Source organism: Haliotis asinina, chromosome 10 (assembly GCF_037392515.1).
Source record: "Haliotis asinina isolate JCU_RB_2024 chromosome 10, JCU_Hal_asi_v2, whole genome shotgun sequence".
In the NCBI taxonomy this organism is placed as follows: domain Eukaryota; kingdom Metazoa; phylum Mollusca; class Gastropoda; order Lepetellida; family Haliotidae; genus Haliotis; species Haliotis asinina.
Genome location: NC_090289.1, coordinates 21,161,919 through 21,185,361, shown reverse-complemented (window position 1 = coordinate 21,185,361; position 23,443 = coordinate 21,161,919). Strand labels below are relative to the sequence as shown.

General features: G+C 40.5%; 1 protein-coding gene across 1 annotated transcript; it reads right to left on the bottom strand.

Moving 5' to 3' along the window:
• Positions 1–6: 6 nt before the first annotated feature.
• On the bottom strand, positions 7–17,002 carry LOC137298346 (carboxypeptidase inhibitor SmCI-like). The gene is made up of 4 exons (XM_067830563.1): positions 16,884–17,002; positions 11,186–11,316; positions 5,921–6,091; positions 7–734 (listed from the first exon to the last, which is right to left on the bottom strand). Exons 1-4 carry the CDS (start codon positions 16,889–16,891, stop codon positions 190–192), a joined length of 855 nt encoding a protein of 284 aa, XP_067686664.1. The 5' UTR covers positions 16,892–17,002; the 3' UTR covers positions 7–189.
• Positions 17,003–23,443: the final 6,441 nt, after the last annotated feature.

Genomic DNA, 23,443 nt, shown 5'->3' with positions numbered 1-23,443 from the left:
CCGAACTCATTGTGCCTAAATCATTTTAATGGGATAGTCGTACACTTGGACGTAACGCTTTTCACTAAGGTGTTTGGAGAAAATATTGTTCATATCAAAATCATCAACTTGTTGCATCCACGACACGAGATCATCTTGTTTATGTTTGGGTAAAATGGTAGCGACATATATTTCGGCATTGTTATGTCTTCAAACTGGATTCACACCCTTTGAAAGGTTTTCAGCTTGATGATTGTTCTCTTTTTCAGAGTAATCAGCACCATCGCATTTGAAGTGGCACGTTTCCTCGGCGACAAACTTGTTGGCATTACCTCCACATCCTCCCCATAGGAATCGACGGCACCCCGGACGTGGGGGTGTTTTGTCGTAGTAGTATAACCCTATTTGTCCTGTACACGGTCCTTGGTCCATTGGCAAATCACAGATGTTACAGTTATTAGTGCACAGAGCAGCGGTGTCAAACATGTTTGGCTGACTAGCACTGCAGCTTCTCCTGGAGGTATAGCGACATGTTTGAGTATGTTTGTTGTAGAAATAGCCGGAACACTGACCGTTTGCAACCACACAAGACGAACACCGACATGTGATCCTGCAGTCGGTTAGTGTCGCAAACCCATTTCCGTTTCTTTGACATCCCCCATATTGAAACTTCTCACACTTCCCACTGGTGACATTGAAGAAGTATCTTGCTAATTTCTTTGTGCAGGAACCAGAGTCCGGATGCATGTAACATCCTGTCAACAGAAATAATGTGGAAAGTTTACATTGCATTTACATTAAATTTTGTCTACGATATAACGATATGTATGTGTTAATATGTCTGTTAGTTCTATAGTATATTCCAGACAGTGATGGTTAGATAATAACAAACAGCTGGTGCGTATGTGAAGTGATGAATGAACATAACTAACAGTTGGGGTGTATGTGAATTAATGGATAGACATAACTAACAGTTGGGGTGTATGTGAATTAATGGATAGACATAACTAACAGTTGGGGTGTATGTGAATTAATGGATAGATATAACCAACAGTTGGTGTGTATGTGAAGTGATAAACAGACATAACTAACAGTTGATGTGTATGTGAAGTGATGGACAGACGTAACTAACAATGGGTGTATGTGAAGTGATGGACAGACGTAACTAACAATGGATGTGTATGTGAAGTGATGGGCAGACGTAACTAACAATGGGTGTATGTGAAGTGATGGGCAGACGTAACTAACAATGGGTGTATGTGAAGTGATGGGCAGACGTAACTAACAATGGGTGTATGTGAAGTGATGGGCAGACGTAACTAACAATGGATGTATATGTGAAGTGATGGGCAGACGTAACTAACAATGGGTGTATGTGAAGTGATGGACAGGCGTAACTAACAATGGGTGTATGTAAAGTGATGGGCAGACGTAACTAACAATGGATGTGTATGTGAAGTGATGGACAGACGTACCTAACAATGGGTGTATGTGAAGTGATGGGCAGACGTAACTAACAATGGATGTGTATGTGAAGTGATGGACAGACGTAACTAACAATGGGTGTATGTGAAGTGATGGGCAGACGTAACTAACAATGGATGTGTATGTGAAGTGATGGGCAGACGTAACTATCAATGGGTGTATGTGAAGTAATGGGCAGACGTAACTAACAATAGGTGTGTATGTGAAGTGATGGACAGACATATCTAACAATGGGTGTATGTGAAGTGATGGGCAGACGTAACTAACAATGGGTGTATGTGAAGTGATGGACAGACGTAACTAACAATGGGTGTGTATGTGATGTGATGGGCAGACGTAACTAACAATGGGTGTATGTGAAGTGATGGACAGACGTAACTAACAATGGGTGTATGTGAAGTGATGGACAGACGTAACTAACAATGGATGTGTATGTGAAGTGATGGGCAGACGTAACTAACAATGGGTGTATGTGAAGTAATGGGCAGACGTAACTAACAATGGGTGTGTATGTGAAGTGATGGACAGACATATCTAACAATGGGTGTATGTGAAGTGATGGGCAGACGTAACTAACAATGGGTGTATGTGAAGTGATGGGCAGACGTAACTAACAATGGGTGTATGTGAAGTGATGGGCAGACGTAACTAACAATGGGTGTATGTGAAGTGATGGACAGACGTAACTAACAATGGGTGTATGTGAAGTGATGGGCAGACGTAACTAACAATGGATGTGTATGTGATGTGATGGGCAGGCGTAACTAACAATGGGTGTATGTGAAGTGATGGGCAGACGTAACTAACAATGGATGTATATGTGAAGTGATAGGCAGACGTAACTAACAATGGGTGTATGTGAAGTGATGGGCACACGTAACTAACAATGGGTGTATGTGAAGTGATGGGCAGACAAAACTAACAATGGGTGTATGTGAAGTGATGGGCACACGTAGCTAACAGTGGGTGTATGTGAAGTGATGGGCAGACGTAACTAACAATGGATGTGTATGTGAAGTGATGGGCAGACGTAACTAACAATGGGTGTGTTTGTGAAGTGATGGGCAGACGTAACTAACAATGGGTGTATGTGAAGTGATGGACAGACGTAACTAACAATGGGTGTATGTGAAGTGATGGACAGACGTAACTAACAATGGGTGTATGTGAAGTGATGGGCAGACGTAACTAACAATGGGTGTATGTGAAGTGATGGGCAGACGTAACTAACAATGGGTGTATGTGAAGTGATGGGCAGACGTCACTAACAATGGATGTGTATGTGATGTGATGGGCAGACGTAGCTAAGAATGGGTGTATGTGAAGTGATGGGCAGACGTAACTAACAGTGGATCTGTATGTGAAGTGATGGGCAGACGTAACTAACAATGGGTGTATGTGAAGTAATGGGCAGACGTAACTAACAATGGATGTGTATGTGAAGTGATGGGCAGACGTAGCTAACAATGGGTGTATGTGAAGTGATGGGCAGACGTAACTAACAATGGATGTATATGTGAAGTGATGCGCAGACGTAACTAACAATGGGTGTATGTGAAGTGATGGGCAGACGTAACTAACAATGGGTGTATGTGAAGTGATGGGCAGACGTAACTAACAATGGATGTATATGTGAAGTGATGGGCAGACGTAACTAACAATGGGTGTATGTGAAGTGATGGGCAGACGTAACTAACAATGGGTGTATGTGAAGTGATGGGCAGACGTAACTAACAATGGGTGTATGTGAAGTGATGGGCACACGTAACTAACAGTGGGTGTATGTGAAGTGATGGACAGACGTAACTAACAATGGATGTGTATGTGAAGTGATGGACAGACATATCTAACAATGGGTGTATGTGAAGTGATGGGCAGACGTAACTAGCAATGGGTGTATGTGAAGTGATGGACAGACGTAACTAACAATGGGTGTATGTGAAGTGATGGGCAGACGTAACTAAGAATGGATGTGTATGTGATGTGATGGGCAGACGTAACTAAGAATGGATGTGTATGTGAAGTGATGGGCAGACGTAACTAACAATGGATCTGTATGTGAAGTGATGGGCAGACGTAACTAACAATGGGTGTATGTGAAGTGATGGGCAGACGTAACTAACAATTGGTGTATGTGAAGTGATGGGCAGACGTAACTAACAATGGGTGTATGTGAAGTGATGGACAGACGTAACTAGCAATGGGTGTATGTGAAGTGATGGGCAGACGTCACTAACAATGGATGTGTATGTGAAGTGATGGACAGACATATCTAACAATGGGTGTATGTGAAGTGATGGGCAGACGTAACTAACAATGGGTGTATGTGAAGTGATGGACAGACGTAACTAACAATGGGTGTATGTGAAGTGATGGGCAGACGAAACTTAGAATGGATGTGTATGTGATGTGATGGGCAGACGTAACTAACAATGGGTGTATGTGAAGTGATGGACAGACGTAACTAACAATGGGTGTATGTGAAGTGATGGACAGACGTAACTAACAATGGGTGTATGTGAAGTGATGGGCAGACGTAACTAACAATGGGTGTATGTGAAGTGATGGGCAGACGTAACTAACAATGGGTGTATGTGAAGTGATGGGCAGACGTCACTAACAATGGATGTGTATGTGATGTGATGGGCAGACGTAGCTAAGAATGGGTGTATGTGAAGTGATGGGCAGACGTAACTAACAGTGGATCTGTATGTGAAGTGATGGGCAGACGTCACTAACAATGGGTGTATGTGAAGTAATGGGCAGACGTAACTAACAATGGATGTGTATGTGAAGTGATGGGCAGACGTAGCTAACAATGGGTGTATGTGAAGTGATGGGCAGACGTAACTAACAATGGATGTATATGTGAAGTGATGGGCAGACGTAACTAACAATGGGTGTATGTGAAGTGATGGACAGACGTAACTAACAATGGATGTGTATGTGAAGTGATGGACAGACATATCTAACAATGGGTGTATGTGAAGTGATGGGCAGACGTAACTAGCAATGGGTGTATGTGAAGTGATGGACAGACGTAACTAACAATGGGTGTATGTGAAGTGATGGGCAGACGTAACTAAGAATGGATGTGTATGTGATGTGATGGGCAGACGTAACTAAGAATGGATGTGTATGTGAAGTGATGGGCAGACGTAACTAACAATGGATCTGTGTGTGAAGTGATGGGCAGACGTAACTAACAATGGGTGTATGTGAAGTGATGGGCAGACGTAACTAACAATGGGTGTATGTGAAGTGATGGGCAGACGTAACTAACAATGGGTGTATGTGAAGTGATGGACAGACGTCACTAACAATGGGTGTATGTGAAGTGATGGGCAGACGTCACTAACAATGGATGTGTATGTGAAGTGATGGACAGACATATCTAACAATGGGTGTATGTGAAGTGATGGGCAGACGTAACTAACAATGGGTGTATGTGAAGTGATGGACAGACGTAACTAACAATGGGTGTATGTGAAGTGATGGGCAGACGAAACTTAGAATGGATGTGTATGTGATGTGATGGGCAGACGTAACTAACAATGGGTGTATGTGAAGTGATGGGCAGACGTAACTAACAATGGGTGTGTATGTGAAGTGATGGGCAGACGTAACTAACAATGGATGTGTATGCGAACTGTAAGATCGTCATACCTAACATCTTGTGTGTATGCGAAGTGACGCACAGACGCGAAGTAATGTCCAGCTATGACCAACACACGACGTGTATTACAGGTAATCTCTAGGTATGACCAACACATGACGTCTAAGTGAAGAAATATCCCGGTAAGCCCAACATCGGACATGTATACGAGGTAATGTGCACGTATGATCAACACTTGACGTGTTTGTTCACTAATGTCTTCCAGATATACCGACACTCGACGTGTATTACAAGTGATATCTAGGTATGTGACGAAATGTCCCGGTAAGCCAAACACTGGATATGTATGCGAAGTAATGTCCAGGTATCACCCAAACTCGATGTGTATGTGAAGTAATGTCCGGGTATCACCCAAGCTCGATGTGTATGTGAAGTAATGTCCGGGTATCACCCAAACTCGATGTGTATGTGAAGTAATGTCCAGGTATGCCCAGAACTTGACGTGTATATGAGGTCATGTCCAGGTATGACTAGCACATGACGTATATGTGAAGTAATGTCCAAGCATGACCAACAGTTGACGTGTATGTGAAGTAATGTCCAGATATGACTAACAATTCAATGACAATGGCTTGACTAACTGACATCAGATATATCTGAGTAGATGTGAATGACCTTGAGTTATGTGTGTACTAGTTACCAACTGTGACTAAATGTAGGGTTAATTTTGGAGTGATCGGTACTCCTGACTAATCCCATGTTTGTGGGAACTGACTAGCGCATCGGAAGGGTTTCAAATACATATGTATGAGAACAGTCTAATTTTGATCTTGAACACACTTTGATCAGTGCAGTAACATCTTTGCAGACACTCCTCTTTGGTCATGAATCGGTTGGCATTCCCTTCACATCCTCCGTAACCAAAAGGCTCGCACAGACCGGTGATGTTGTTGAAAAAGTACCTCTTCACATACGGCTTGCAAGGACCGGAATCAGGTTGCAGCATGCACTCTGGCAACATTTAATCTTACACATGAACAGAATCCGGGAACAGACATACATTGACCATATTGACCAAGCTATTACAAAATCACGAACTTTTGGCTTCCAAAAATACACCGTCTAAATTTCGGCGTGTTTCACTCAGTCTGTGAAAAGTGATTGTAGATAAATCAAACTACATACTTCGCAGTGGTCGTGATTAGTACACAGCCGCGATCGTGATTTTAAGATACCTGCAGTGATAGTGACTTTCTGTACAATATTTGCATCGCGGCATCAAAATCGTTGATAAATTGAATTTCAAAAGAACAATTGTTATCAAATTTCAGATCAGTTATCATAGAGGATACTGCAGGGTGTGGTTATTGTCCTGTGATGGGCACATTCCAGAAAACTGTATGGCATTGTATTCAGTTCCAAGACAGCAAAATTAAGATACTGACAGTGAAATATAACGGAAGTAAAGACAGATACCAATATCGTCCCTTTTACAGGTTGGACATAATACTGTGTATTTGTAATGTTTGTTATTATTATGCTTTTTAGAGCTTTTTGTTGTCTGAAAATCGGTTCAGCAAAACGGCATCCTTTGGAAACAAAATTTCTGTTTATATTTCTTCTCATAAATAAATATTGACACAATGCTTATTTTTCTACGTTTTACAGAATGCTACCAATCTTAACTCGCCGATATCTCTTCCAATTTTACACATATCGACACTGAAAATGATATGGGGGTGCATTTGATGCCTACACATGCATACACTATGCTTACGTGGAAGTTATCATTTGTTTGTGGCAATAAAAAAAGCTTTTTTCATCAACCGATGCACGTACGTCCGTAATCTCCGACCACTATCACTGCTGGATGCCTGCAGTACAGGGTTCCAGGGGTGTTAAAAACCGTAACATATTTTACTCTGATCAAAACAAAATACACGCTGACGTTGAAATTTTGACAACAATTTACCTGCAATCGAAGTGGAATAGAAAAACGATCTTTAGTTCGGTTATCTTCAGTTCTTCAATTACTGATATCTAAAATGACGTTAAAGGTCAAGTGCATCGTAAAACACAACCCCCGCAGATTCCGATACCTTTCGGTACGCACTTACCGACAGAAAGTATCAAAAATGCCAATTCAACCTATAAAGTTGAAAAAAAGACGCGATGAAAAAAAGCCAGTGAAATCGGAGTTTAAACGATTCACTAATTTCCCCCCAGGGAAAAGTGGTTTAGACAGTTATGCTGCGCTGCGCTCATAACGCATGCGCAGTGACTAGGTTCGCGGAGCTTTAGACAGTATGCCTGCCCAAAGTATGAGGCCGTGAGCAGTTGTCTAATCTTGGTTGTGTACAGAAACAAGTAAATAATCTAATCGTTACACAAAAACATGTTGATTGTCATAAGCAGACTGTGTCACAGAGAAAACTCAAGTGTCTGGTTTATTCACACCTATATGCCTGCCCTTATGTCTGCTTGCCTGTCTGCTAATGACAATAATGCAGTAAATAACTTCAGTCACTGACTTACTATCACCTACGTAGGACTTACTATCACCTACGTAGGACGTACTATCTCCTACGTAGGAGATAGTAAGTCCTACGTACGAGATACTAACTCCTACGTAGGAGATAGGAAGTCCTACGTAGAAGATAGTATTCCTAACTCCTACGTAGGAGATAGGAAGTCCTACGTAGAAGATAGTATTCCTAACTCCTACGTAGGAGATAGTAAGTCCAACGTAGATGATAATAAGTCCTACGTAGGATATAGTAAGTCCTACGTAGGTGATAATAAGTCCTACGTAGGAGATAGTAAGTCCAACGTAGATGATAATAAGTCCTACGTAGGAGATAGTAAGTCCTACGTAGGTGATAATAAGTCCTACGTAGGAGATAGTAAGTCCTACGTAGGTGATAATAAGTCCTACGTAGGAGATAGTAAGTCCTACGTAGGCGATACTAACGCCTACGTAAGAGATAGTAAGTCCCACGTAGGAGATAGTAAGTCCAACGTAGATGATAATAAGTCCTACGTAAGAGATATTAAGTCCTACGTAGGAGATATTAAGTCCTACGTAGGAGATAGAAGTCCTACGTAGGAGATAGTGACTCCAAAACTAATTTTCACCGTGGCCCTAATACGCTTCCGTACTGACCACATGCAATAAGGTAAGCAATGTCTGCTTGACATTTGCGTGCAGGCGCCAAATTTCTATATTTCGTTTCTGGGGATGTTCTTCAATAATCGCTCGACCCTCCCGTTTCTAGCCCTTGCTCTTTTGGTTCACCACACTGAATACATTACATTATTATCAGCTTTTATTTCATCATTTACAGCTTTTCTTTGCTTACTTCTATTCACCATCAAGATCTGAGACTATGTCTTGGCACCTATTGGCAGACTCTACGTTGAAACTGACGATCATTACTAAAACAACACCTAATTAAACTCTCATTACAGTACATAACCCTACCAACAATTGCGTCTTTAATCTTCTAAATTAAAATCTTTACAGTGAAAATACATCGCTTATTCCACATCTGGGAATACGAATTTAATCTTTCTTTTTGAACATTTGCTTATATCGTGCTCAAAGCCAGAGGCTGACATAATAACACAAACCAAAGTACAAAAATTTGATACAAATCATTTACAGTATAAACAAGACTATAGTCACTTAGAACTACACACGATACCTAGAAAACTATATTCACACATGGATCCAGTCATGGTGGCATAGTTGCTTAGTGCCACTGTCAATTGATCCAAACCATTATTAAATAGATTACCAGATAACGCTTCCACTTTTACAGGGGAATCTAAGGTCATTGTAATAGCTCTCAGATATATCAAACAGTCTAAACATATTGAATACATAGTGTTTCCGGTTCGCTTCTGGCCAATACGACATCCTTTTTTGCAGGTTGTCGAGCCATGGTGGAATTACTGTTAACGCTATGGCTGATGAAGAAGAAGAAGAAGAAGAAGAAGAAGAAGAAGAAGAAGAAGAAGAAGAAGAAGAAGAAGAAGAAGAAGAAGAAGAAAAAAGGGCTCGTGATGTACGCCTCTTCGTGGTGGGCCTAGATAGGGGAATGTCATTCCCTGAACTGAAAGTACATCACCCAGTTAGGGCTGACCCCTCGAAGCTGTTTTTTCACTGGGTTACGAACAGACAAGAAGAATTTGATCTTTCACTTCCGCAGCCCAGCCAGCCTTGCCCCGGTAGCCAAACCAACCGTACTGAGATGGGACTTGCACCAAGGGAAGGCACAGAACCCGGCCAAGAATAGCTTGGTCAAAATATCTCAAATCCACGCTACTTGAGTGTGCGACTGGGTGGACTGACAATCCACGTATCAATGGCAAGTTGCTTAAGGTACATTGTCACAATGCCATACCCATGTAATGCTAATTGGTTAATGCAACGAGGCCAAGCCTCTGGAAGCACATCCGACCGTCCTCGCAGTGGAAGACAGCCTGTGACAACACTGAAAAAAACTGGCAAAATTGGCAGACTGTCCGTCATCACCTGCAAAATCCTTTCGCTAGTGGTACGGAAACTGCACAGACAACCATTGGCAACCACCAGAGACCAATCAGTGCGGGCATAGTGTAGAGGTGTTTGTGGAAGAGAAACGTCAGATGTCGCAGGTCATACCGGGGTCCGATCCACTCTGTTCGACATCATCATGCTCGTCTCCACTAGGCCACACATCATTGGAAATGGCGTCACCGGGAGTGGTGAACTGTAGTCTTCTCCGACGAAAGCCAGTATTGTGTCCCGAAGGCTGATGGCAGAGTGAGACAACAAACGGGAAACAGAGTGGGAAACGTTTGGCAGAAGAGTGTGTCCTGGGAAGAGACTCGGGGAGAGGTTCGAGCATAATGCTGTGGGGTGCTATTGCTCTCAATCACAAACTAGGCCCTACAGTGTTTCAGAATATTGATCCTGGTACAGAAAATCGTGCCTGCAACATTGATCAATCACTGAGACCCTTCATCGTTCCCCACTTTGGTCGTCATGGAAACCACGTCATCCAGCAGGTCAACACGCGTGCCCATACTGCAAGAGCAGCCAGAGACGGCATACAAACTACGCAATGGCCTACATTCTGTCCAAACCTTAAATGCGGACCCAACAGAGCACTTGTGGGGTGAGATTCAGAGAATGAGTGAGTTTAGTTTTACGCCGCACTCAGCAATATTCCAGCGGTATGTAAATAATCGAGTCTAGACCAGACAATCCAGTGATCAACAACATGAGCATCGATCTGCACAATTGGGGACCGATGACATGTGTCAACCAAGTCAACGAGCCTGACCACCCGATCCCGTTAGTCGCCTCTTCCGACAAGCATGGTTGCCTTTTATGTACCACACTTGACGTTGTTGAATATGTCCATCTGTGAGGAAGGGACGCCTGATCGGAAGACGTGACCGCTAGTTACCTTCCCTTGTACTTCCACTCTCCCTATTGTTTCGGTATGGGTTACGTGACTGCGTCTTGCAGGGCGCATTAGGTCTTTTGGTCATCACGTTTATTGGTCTTCCTCGGTTTTCAATGGTCCGATACTAAACTGGTGGTCATATGCATCCTCGACAAGTAACTGTTTGGTTATTGTTAAAGCTCGCACCCCTATGACACTTTTGCAGCATGTTCAATATGCGACCCATTGAGATACTGAATGAAGCACCCCGTTTACATGTGCATTCCTTTATTCTGTGGTATGATCGCTTTTAAAATCCTTCCTCAGATGACGAATGTTGGGGTTCAGATTAACTGGAACAAAATGTTCGTTGTTCCGTGTTGGACACCCAGACAAGGGTGCCACAATATGATGTTTTGCTAGAATCGATCGATCGATCGAACCTCACATTCCCCATGATTTGGATTCAGTCTGCATTGGCGTCCTGTCTCACACCTAAAACCTTCATGGCATCGGTCTTTTCTCTTACACTTAGTAGAACGCTGAGATATAACTGAAATACTGTTCGATCCAGATAATCGCAATTGACATAGAGTGATATATCACTAGTGCTGCAAAAGAATAGATAAGTTATGATTCTTGTAAATCGCCTAAAAGGCTGGTTACTCACCTGAGGGTGTCCGAAGTGCCTGTGGTACCACAGGAAGCGTTTCATGCATATTCCAAAACATACCATGAACATATTGTGAGTATTCTGAGACAAGGACCAGGCAGAGGATGATCTCGTGTGGAGATATCATTCTGAAATGTACAAACGGTATATTCATACTGCATGTTTTCACTCACGTGCATTTGTAAACATCGATTGATTAGAGATGGGTTTGTAATTCACAAATTATCGTCACCGAACACAATCTCGGAGAATGTTGACCTTAAAGTCATACTTAAATTTTCAACGATTCCGCCTATTATTAGACAACATGTCAACCGTAGTCTCGAGTTCGAGATCATGTATTCCTTGGGCCCGCTTGTTCAAAAATCGGTTATCTTCTAACCAGCCGTTAATTACATTTAACCGACTGGTAACTAACAACAGAGTTATCTTGTTGTTCACAACTATGTTAACATATACTGAGTCAAAAAAGAAACTTCACATTCTTTCCTCAGGGCACTGTGAAAGAACAAGAGATGGTAAGATGGTTAAATTGTTATTATTTCATTGCTGAGATCTGTGTGATGTACTCGATACAACGGCAGTGCCACAATCAGTTTCATTAGGCCACGCCGTCGTTCCAAAACATGGGTATACAGAATATCAAGTCACAAGAATAAAAATTCGAAATTTTTCAGTTCAATATTGTGTATGGCCGCCCCGCTGCCAAACACCGTCTCCTCGTCGACTGCCTGATGCTTGTGAACGCATGGTTGGGGATTCTGCGCCATTGCTCTTGCAAAGCAGCGCCATGAAAGGAACGAGTTAACACCTGGTCGCGGTAAGCAGCAGCTGTGAGGTTTCCACGGATGACCAGAAGTCGGGAACGACTGTTTCCACAGAAAGCACCCCACACCATGCAACTTCCGCCCCCGAATCTGTCCACTTCCTGTACACAATATTGGGCATACCATTCACGACGTCGTCTCCAGACTCTTTACCTGTCGTCCGCGAATCTGAGGGTAAACCTGGATTCATCGCTAAAGAAGACTCGATTCCAGTCTCTCTGAGTCCATCGGGGGGTGACATTGGGCCCACAACAGACGTTGACGTTGATGAACCGGCGTCAATATTGGCCCACGATATGGACGTCGAGAATGGAGATTGGCAGCCCGCGATCGATTTCGAATGGTCTGTGAGGACAGTCGGCCTCTAAACTTCTCAGCCCTGGTTCGTGTAGCCGTTAGACATCTGTCACGTAGGTGACGTAGGGCGATTTGATGGTCTTCAGCTCGTGACGACCCGACCTTTGGTGATCAGAAGTGGTGCCAGTTTGTTGTAGACGACCTCGCAAGTCATACACGACGGCTACATCCAATGCTCTTGCGACGTCAATAACTGATCTTCCTGCTTGCAACATGCCAGCGGCACGTTCACGTTGTACATTTGACAATCGTGGCATTTAAAGTACCGATAGAACTGTGGTTTAAAGTGGTTGGTTTTTTTGGTTGGTTTTTTTTAATTCTTGGGGCCAATGCAAACACGTGCAAGTGAAGAAAACTTCGATGCGAAGATCACGTGATCGACAGCACTTGCAAAACCTGGTTTAGCACTCATTTGCACGACAAATGGATGGGTCTGAGTCGGCTTTGCTAACGTTGCTTAACGAGTCGAAAGATAGGGATCACATCTGGGATACATAGATGTATCATCAGTGAAAACTTATTCATTATTTTTTAAAATTACATTTTGTGAAGTTTCTTTTTTGACTCAGTATATCACAGGACGTCAACGCGACCTACCTATATAATACTGTCAATTTCGGCGATGGATCGGTGTGTTTGAAAGCACTGTATATAAACTTCCAACAGCTTTGGTCATGTCACAATTGCTTCCATTTGTTTTGAGCAGTTAATGCACAATACAGTTCCAATTCAAAATAGAAATTCTGCCGAGGTTAAGGTGAAATAGCTGGCTATGTTCATCCTAAAAGAAATGTGGCGCGGTTTGAAAAGGTAAAACATTTGATGCGTGATTTCAAATTACTGATGACTTTTTTTGTTTTTTGTATCCACATCTTATTATAAAGAGGACTGTTCTCATCAAGCAATATATCGCATCGCATCGCAAGGCCAGGCCAGGCCAGGCCACGACACGACACTCACCAATGGAGAGCAACGCACACCTCACCATTCATTCTGTAATCGTCGGTTATACGAGCATAGTATGAAGATGCAAATGTGGTGATGCGGTGTTGCCAAAACGCCCAGTAAGCTCAATCAAGGCAGTAGTATTAAATAACATTATGAAATATATCTATTTATATTTATGTAAATACTGGCACCATGAACATCCCCGGAGTATCTATAGAGATATCTTTGGAAGTAAATTCTGAAGGAACTAAGAAATTCTTTCGTTCATTCACGGTGCTGGTTTACATAAATGAGCCAAGAAGATAAATGCATAAATGAGCCAAGAAGATAAACGTACAAACATGTATTTAGGGTGGTGTGTCACATCAGTGAACTCTCAAAATAAAGGTGCGATTAAGCACATAGCGTAATATATCAGTGATCCCAGTGGATAAGAAGATAAACGTACGTTTATGCACAAAAGTGGTTGGGCTACATCGATCAGCTTAGGAGATAAATGTACAAATATGTTTAATGCGTGTTGGTTAACATCAGTGATATCAAACATAGAGTATAGTATACATAGAGTAAGGTTACATGAATGGATATTTTCGGGCGGGGCGGTGGGGTAGCCTAGTGCCTAAAGCGTTCGCTCGTCACGCCGAAGACCTTTGTTCGATTTCCCACATGGGTACACACGTGTGAAAACATTTCTGTTGTTGAACGATGTAATATTGGTGCAATAGAAGCGGTTGAAAAAACTCATTCACTCAATCACTCGCTGGCTTTAGCAGATAAACGTACGAAGATGTCTGGGCTTTTGTTAGTAACATCTTAGTATCCAATATTTTAGGTGAGAACTGCCCACGTCACCGAATCACTGTCACAAACAATGTAGCTGTTTAAACGAGTATTGCTTTCAGACTGCTTCACTGACACATACAATGGAGATCTTTATACAGGATATCTTTTCAGACTGTTTTACTGACACATAAAATGGAGATCTTTATACTGGATATCTTTTCAGACTGCTTTACTGACACATACAATGGAGATCTTTATACAGGATATCTTTTCAGACTGCTTTACTGACACATAAAATGGAGATCTTTATACAGGATATCTTTTCAGACTGCTTCACTGACACATAAAATGGAGATCTTTATACTGGATATCTTTTCAGACTGCTTTACTGACACATACAATGGAGATCTTTATACTGGATATCTTTTCAGACTGCTTTACTGACACATAAAATGGAGATCTTTATACTGGATATCTTTTCAGACTGCTTTACTGACACATACAATGGAGATCTTTATACAGGATATCTTTTCAGACTGCTTTACTGACACATAAAATGGAGATCTTTATACTGGATATCTTTTCAGACTGCTTTACTGACACATACAATGGAGATCTTTATACAGGATATCTTTTCAGACTGCTTTACTGACACATAAAATGGAGATCTTTATACTGGATATCTTTTCAGACTGCTTTACTGACACATACAATGGAGATCTTTATACAGGATATCTTTTCAGACTGCTTTACTGACACATAAAATGGAGATCTTTATACAGGATATCTTTTCAGACTGCTTCACTGACACATACAATGGAGATCTTTATACTGGATATCTTTTCAGACTGCTTTACTGACACATACAATGGAGATCTTTATACAGGATATCTTTTCAGACTGCTTTACTGACACATAAAATGGAGATCTTTATACTGGATATCTTTTCAGACTGCTTCACTGACACATACAATGGAGATCTTTATACAGGATATCTTTTCAGACTGCTTCACTGACACATACAATGGAGATCTTTATACTGGATATCTTTTCAGACTGCTTCACTGACACATACAATGGAGATCTTTATACAGGATATCTTTTCAGACTGCTTTACTGACACATACAATGGAGATCTTTATACAGGATATCTTTTCAGACTGATTTACTGACACATACAATGGAGATCTTTATACAGGATATCTTTTCAGACTGCTTCACTGACACATACAATGGAGATCTTTATACAGGATATCTTTTCAGACTGCTTTACTGACACATAAAATGGAGATCTTTATACAGGATATCTTTTCAGACTGATTTACTGACACATACAATGGAGATCTTTATACAGGATATCTTTTCAGACTGCTTCACTGACACATACAATGGAGATCTTTATACAGGATATCTTTTCAGACTGCTTTACTGACACATAAAATGGAGATCTTTATACAGGATATCTTTTCAGACTGCTTCACTGACACATACAATGGAGATCTTTATACTGGATATCTTTTCAGACTGCTTTACTGACACATACAATGGAGATCTTTATACAGGATATCTTTTCAGACTGCTTTACTGACACATAAAATGGAGATCTTTATACTGGATATCTTTTCAGACTGCTTCACTGACACATACAATGGAGATCTTTATACAGGATATCTTTTCAGACTGCTTCACTGACACATACAATGGAGATCTTTATACTGGATATCTTTTCAGACTGCTTCACTGACACATACAATGGAGATCTTTATACAGGATATCTTTTCAGACTGCTTTACTGACACATACAATGGAGATCTTTATACAGGATATCTTTTCAGACTGATTTACTGACACATACAATGGAGATCTTTATACAGGATATCTTTTCAGACTGCTTCACTGACACATACAATGGAGATCTTTATACAGGATATCTTTTCAGACTGCTTTACTGACACATACAATGGAGATCTTTATACTGGAATTACTATCATACTGCTTCTCTCTCTCTCTCTCTCTCTCTCTCTCTCTCACACACACACACACACACATGCAGGGGAGCTTTTTTCCTTTCCACGGAATTTTCTTTCAGTGAGTGTGTGAGTGAGTGACTTTAGTTTTACGCCACACTCAGCAATATTCCAGCTATTCCATGCGACGATCTGTTAATAATCGAGTTTGGACCAGACAATCCAGTGATCAACAGCATAAGCATCGATCTGCACAACTGGAACCGATCACATGTGTCAGCCAAGTCAGCGAGCCTGATTACGCGATCCCGTTAGTCGCATCTTACAACAAGCATAGTCGCCTTTCACGGCTAGCATATATTGCTGAAGGCCTTTCTACCCCGAATCTTCACTGGTCTTTTCTTTCAGACTACTTCAGTGACACATACAAAGTTGCTCTAGTGACACTACTCCTGCTGAACGGAGAAAAAACATTTCAGATTTTCTCCAAAAATACAAATCGATGATGGACACAGTAATATGGTGCAGGGTCATGTGAAAAACCGTAGATGAGGAAAGCTGGAACATTTATACATGTCCGAAACATATGCCATTATCTCTGACGGTTGAGAAACTCCAGGAAACACGTTATTTATATAACGCAGCCAACACACTCAGAACATCTCCATAATGCCATCACTGCTTCTTCTAAAGTTTTTAAAATAACGTATTAACAATACATGTATAATATACTCTGTGAACATGCACGCGTATCTCCAAACGAAAAGACAAATATCTTGCATTTCTGTTAGTTCAATTCAAGCAAGAACTCACCTGATCATTATCTCTGAAGCAGAGGAAGGACTGACTCAGTCACTGTGGCAATGATTTTTTCACTTTGGAGACATTCACATCATGTTTGGAGATGTTGATTGATCGTCGTATGAACAAACCTGAAATAGAGTTGTGCGTGTTTGCGTAGACAAGCAGAAGATTGATCATGAAATATATTCAGGTATATGAAGGGTATATGTCACCTGAGTGTAGTTTTCAGACATAACGACATAGATGAGGGAGCGTCATTAATCATCACTAGGCAATGTTCACCCTATGTAAAAACTGGCTCCTGTATTATTTGATATCTTGAACTGCTTCAGAATTGAATATGGTATAGTATATACCTCGTGCAAAACAATTTTGCCATTTATAAAACATAAGTTCAGCTTCTTTGAGTGACATTTTTTAAGCTGGGAAGTGATCTTTTTACAGTGTTAAGAAATGTAATGCATCCACATCACTTATTGATCGGTGAAATAGTTTGTGTTAGCCTTGTCGAATAATTAAAATGTTATCACCTGGTAAGAAATATAACAATATGATAGCAGCTAACTTGCTCGTGCAGTAGGGTTTCCCTAAAATATTCAACGCCCTGTGTCCATCCTTAAAGATATTCATAAACTTGTTGCTCAATGCAGGGCATTCTGCAAAACACCGCAGTCAAACAAAATAACCGCTCTTGCGTGCATCGGGTCCTCGATTCACGATTATGGTTTCACATCAGAAAACACCTCTGAGCCAGTAAACACAGCATGGCATGCACTATTTGCCAGTCTACTGATACCATCGATGGAAACAAATGGCTAATTTTGAAAACACATGAACTCCTAAACAATGACATTTAAACATTCGCATTGCGTTTAATGTAAGTTGATTTTCGTTAATGGACAAATTTTCATTTCTATTTTTCATCAAACTAAAACCCCACTCTCTCTATCGTTTTCTCGAAGTATTATCAACATATCCGGGGGTTTTATATGTATTTTGTATAAATCATTATTACACAAGTGTTCTGAATATCTTTATGAGATACGTTTGGTTATTTGTGTCACCAACTGAAGGTTATCCAACGAATGCTGTGTAACAAACTAGGTTTCTCTAACGATAGTGACGTCGTAATGCCGAACAGCTCTTAGTCCAGGAGGAGGCAGCTGAAAAAAGTCATGTCGTAGTTTCCCCAGTACAGATTTGGTTTGACACTATTTTCAGTTAGTATGATGTCTTGGGTTCATGAAAAGGCCTGTACCACTCTCAGATTGTGGTATTAGGGTTTTTTTCACAGGCCATTTTATGTGGTGGGGTCTATGAGCATTTTCATGACATTTGGTTGGGTGCCCGACAATACCCCAAAGTTAATCATGGATAGTTTTACTACTGTCAATGTGATCACTTTCTTTTCGACTTTAGTATATTGCAAAAGGGTGTAGACATTATTTGACATGTTTTTGTCTTTGAACAAAAATCAAAATGGCCGCCATTTTGGCCGCCCTCTTGAATTATCGTGTGTAGTCTTCTCGGCACTTAAATTTACATATATTACATCATTTGATCATATTTCAAATTCACATTATAGCTCCATTCAAACAGTTTTTCACAAACAATGTAAGCCAAACAAACATTAGGTTTGTGGACAATAGAAATTCAACTTCTGTTTGATGAGGATTGTATTAATTTTTAATTGAACGGTTTAAATTGTTTATTCTCTTCTATAAAGTAGTCGTGACAAAGTTGTCTATCTTTTGTATACATCCATCCCTTTCTGCTTGAATTTTCATCATGGATTATGGTATCAGTCCGTGTTTGCGATAGGTTTTTTACGAGTGCGTGCAGAAATAAAATTATAATGTAGTCCAAATCTTTTGCGCGTGAAATTTTCATTACAATCCTGAATCATGTTAAAATTTATTGTTTGTCCATAGGTGGAGGTTCTGAGGTACTTTTAAGATTACGTAGATCAGAATCCATGCGTCCAAAACATGCATGCAAAATATGTTTTGCGTGGTTTTATTAATTTTTCTTGCGTGAAAAATGAAGGTTTCTGCGTTAAAACGAACACTGATCAACGTAGATGACTTTGTTTCTATTGATGGAAAGGATAAAGAAACAGTGGTATCAATATGTCCACCTTTAGCCACCTACAATCTCTACAATGTGAAACTGGTTTCAGGAGAAATTAAGCAAGAACAGTGGAAACTGTCTAAAACGACTCTCATCGGGACTGAAGAAACGATCCGGTTTAGACTGCTTGTCGGATGGCAGAGCTGACAATGTTAACTACGACTAGAACTGCACCAGTTTTGTCACAAGCATATACATTGTTGTACCAAGTGGTCCTCTCAGTTACTGTACACACTGACTCACTAATTACGTGTAGATGTATACCCACACTGAACTAAGATGTTTGGTAGATGGCGCTGGAAGGTAGCGACACACATCGTTACAGCTCCCTAAAAGAAAGGTTGTGTTATTTATATCTCGGACGAGTTAACATAAACGTGCACAGTTTCTGAAGTTCAAACCACGGAGAAACTGAATAAGCGTTGATGCATTTACTTGCAGTAACCTGGGGTTTTTTTTGCAACAAATTACTTCCGTAGTGACCAGTGGTGTCTATGACAACCAGCATGGCCGTTACGACACGATTCTCTTTGGGAAGGACCATGATATAAGTCATTTGCAAATTGATCAGCATAAACTGCCTTTCCAAACAATTATTCTGTCGAATGTCAAAGTCCACGTCGCTAGATAAATGAAACTGAGGCTTGTGTAAAATGTATGCATGAGTTCCGAGCGGCGGAAAAACGTCTCTTACTGGGCAAATTACATCTCGTTTTAAGGATTTCTGATGTCATGTCTAAAACAAATATTGCAGCTAGGAAATGTTTAAAGTACTAAAGCTTAAATAAATGACCAGATCATGTCAATATCATGTGCACTTTGTCATAACTCAGCGTTTGTAATGTTTCACGAAAATGAGGGCCTTATATTGACGTTGCATTTAACGTGAAATTGTTAAGCCGCTTGTACCTCAACATAAAGCTTGTCTATTTGTGTTGTTAAAAAGTACTAGTATATTTTCTTATTTATCTCACTGAGATTTTAAAAAATAATGTTCTCTGACAACTAGAAGTAACAGCTGTTTAAATATTAGTTCAGAGAGTTATCTCAATCTGTAATGAGGTAAGGTGAAAATGTGATGAGTGGGTATGGTTATAATTGTAGTTCTGTTACTAACTGAGTTACTACCTGAAGACAGTGCTAAGTGGGTTAGCAATAATACTGGAAACTGGCCTCAGATAGGATATGAAGATATTATTGACTACCTAATTAAGTCCCACTCATTTTATTCCAACGAAATGAAAGTTTTCGAGCATCATATGCATATAATTAAGTACAGAATGGATGGTTAGTTGATATTCAAAGCATTGTGGAAAATGAAGTTCATTATCTTAAAGCATGTGTGTCACCTCTCAGCCAGGTGCCTCTACGAGTCCGTGCAATGCTTGGATTGCCGCAGGGAATGATGGTACTATATTAACTGCATGTTGTACTTGCCCAGCTGTAGTCATATTGCAGCCATTATGTATGTTGTACATCTAGCCTGGTTACATGGATTTGCTGGTACATCTTGTACTGATTTACCATGTTCATGGGGGCAAGGGACTGACAGTAATAAATTACTCAGTGAATTAAAGGCTATGAATTCCAAGCATCCAAATGGCTGAAAAATCTGATGATCCCAGTAAAGCTGCAGAAACTTCTTTATCGTTGAAAAGTAAGCCATGCAGATTTCAGCAATTTGTTACCACAGAAGAATTTGCTGACCATGTAAATAATTCTCAACTTTGTTTTCTTTGGAAACTGAAGGGAACACTTCTCCACAAATATTTTCAGCCACTGAAAATGTGAATCCTATCTGCAAGAAAACATCTAATGATGAATCCAGACATGGATCTCATGATATTTATTATAGCAAGACTGTCACAAAAATTGAAATGTTCTGTTTGTCAGGAATTTTATGACAAGTATGTTAATATTCCAGAGTACAATAGTACAAAGTACCTAAACATAAAACCAGGCTGCATCATCAAGTCAGCTATGGAAAGACAGCAGGCAAGTAAGAATACCTGCATCAAAGGTCAACAGTGTACCTATAACAAATAGAGGTGACCCTGAGAAATTCCTGAACAGTCACCTGTATGAGAGGTTTAAGGGTAATGACAATACTGCTTATGGAGTTACCCATGAACAAGCAGCAAGAGCTCATTATCAGGATATTTCTGGGAAGAAAATAATGTGTATAGGAACTGTTATATCATCACATGAACCATTTCTGTCAGGTGGAATCATTAAAGATTCTGCGATATTAGAAATAAAGTGTCCTACAACATCGGTGCATGCAATGATTGACTTAGGAATAGGTGATGTTCGAAACATTGACAGTGAACTAGTTCTTTACTCAAAAGGGAGAAATGGATATTTCACTCAGGTGCAAATGTGTATGTTGTGTACAGGAAAACATCAGTGCACATTTCTTATGTGGAGACCAGAAGAACATGACAGAGTCCTGCTTGATGGTGCATATGATTCAAACTTTGTTGACAATACACTGTCTAGATTACGAGCATTTTATTTCACACATATGCTGGTTCGTTTGGTTGATGACTTCAAGGCAGGTCGGTTTGTGTTGAGTGAGGAATACACCTTAGCATGTCTAGGGTAATTAACACAGTGTCAACTCATAACTTACAGGTCTATACCCTATTGATCTCAAATGCTATGTTATTAAAATAAGTGTGAAGCTTGTTTTCTCAGAGATGAATCAATAAATTGCTATCCGTCTAACTGATGTGATGTATCTACAATGTTGTGGACGTACTTCTGCTGTTTGAAAAGAATTGTATATAACACAATATATAACGTAAGTATGTACATTTTTTGCTCACTGACACCCAAACGATTAATAATGTTAAAATCATATTTATATATTATGAATTGCTTAAATATACAGCATATGTCATATTTGGGATTTCACGTTCATAGTAAAGTGCAAGTTCTATTACTTTTTTTGGTTAAGTCCCATCCGTGATTCGAACCCGCACCCTCAGAGTAAGGCACCGAATCGTCGAATCGCCGAATCGTAAGTCTATGTGCTCACGCTGTAGTGGTACTCATGAGTGTACTGAATGTACCAATGCCATAAAGTGTGCAAACTGCAGTGGTGAGCATCTGGCGTCATCTAAGTCCTGCCCAAAATTCGAGTATGAGAGTAAAATCCTCAAACTGAAATGAACACATAATACTTCATATGCTAAGAAATTTGTTCCTGCTCCAACAGGACCAAAAACCAGTATAACGTATTCAGCCACAGTTTCTTCTCCTACACCAAATTTTGTTGTGAAAACATCTTCGATTTCTTGTCAGACTGTGATATCTTGGGTCAGTGAAGCTCAGATAACGTTGGATGGAACAACGCAGACATCTCAAACATGTCAGCGCTCCTCAGCATCCCAGAGTGAAGAGACACAGTCAGAAAAACTACCTGCGACTGTATTCAACTCCGGCTATTCAGGGTGTTGCTCAGCTAACGAGTAAAGAAAAAAGTTAATAAAGAAGACTAGGTCTCCTCAACACATAGAAGAGCCAGTGTCGGTTCAAAATGTATTTGAACCGCTTGCCATGGAGATCACTCCTTCACACACAGAGTGTAAGAGTAGTGCTTCCGCGCACTCACTTTCTACTGATGAACCTCCATAAATAACTTTATGAACACAATAAAATAGAATTGCAGGGGTCTTAGGAACAATTTTAATGATATTCAGTTACTATCACAGGATTTCAAACCATCGGCCTTTTCATTACAAAAGACATACCTAAAAATAATAAATTGGATATACGTCAGTACAACTCATTTTACTCGTTTTCACCTCCGGGAAACAAAGCTACAGGTGGCGCATCCATTTTGGTGAGACAGGGTGTCATCCATAGCCCTGGGCCTCTAAAATGCAACCTGCAAGCTGTCTTTCTTTACACGTAACTTTCACTCTTTGCTCCTTGTACATCTCCCCATCTTCGCTCGTACAACAGTCCGATCTTCAGAATCTGTTTGACCAGCTCCCGAGACCCTGTATCATCATGGGGGGTCTAAATGGGCATAACCCTCTATGGGCAAGTAATACTGTCAATGCCAGGGGGGAATCCTAGAAGGCTTCATTGCAGATAATAATTTATGCATATTTAATGATGGATCAGCCACATATTTGCATCCTGATACAGGAACGTATTCTGAACTTGATTTGTCGCTTTCTGAGCCAAATGTTTATACTGAACTTGAATGGTCGGTTCATGACGAACCGGTTCTTTGTGGAAGTGACCATTTCCCGACAATTCTCTCTGCTATAAATCCGACTGATGATCCACCGGCAACTGGGTGGAATTTTGCGAAGGCTAACTGGAATTTTTTTAAGACACTTTGTACTGACGAATTAAAATCTTATTACTTTGTCGATGCTATGGACCCTATTCACTTATTCTCTGATAAACTGAATCAAATAGCT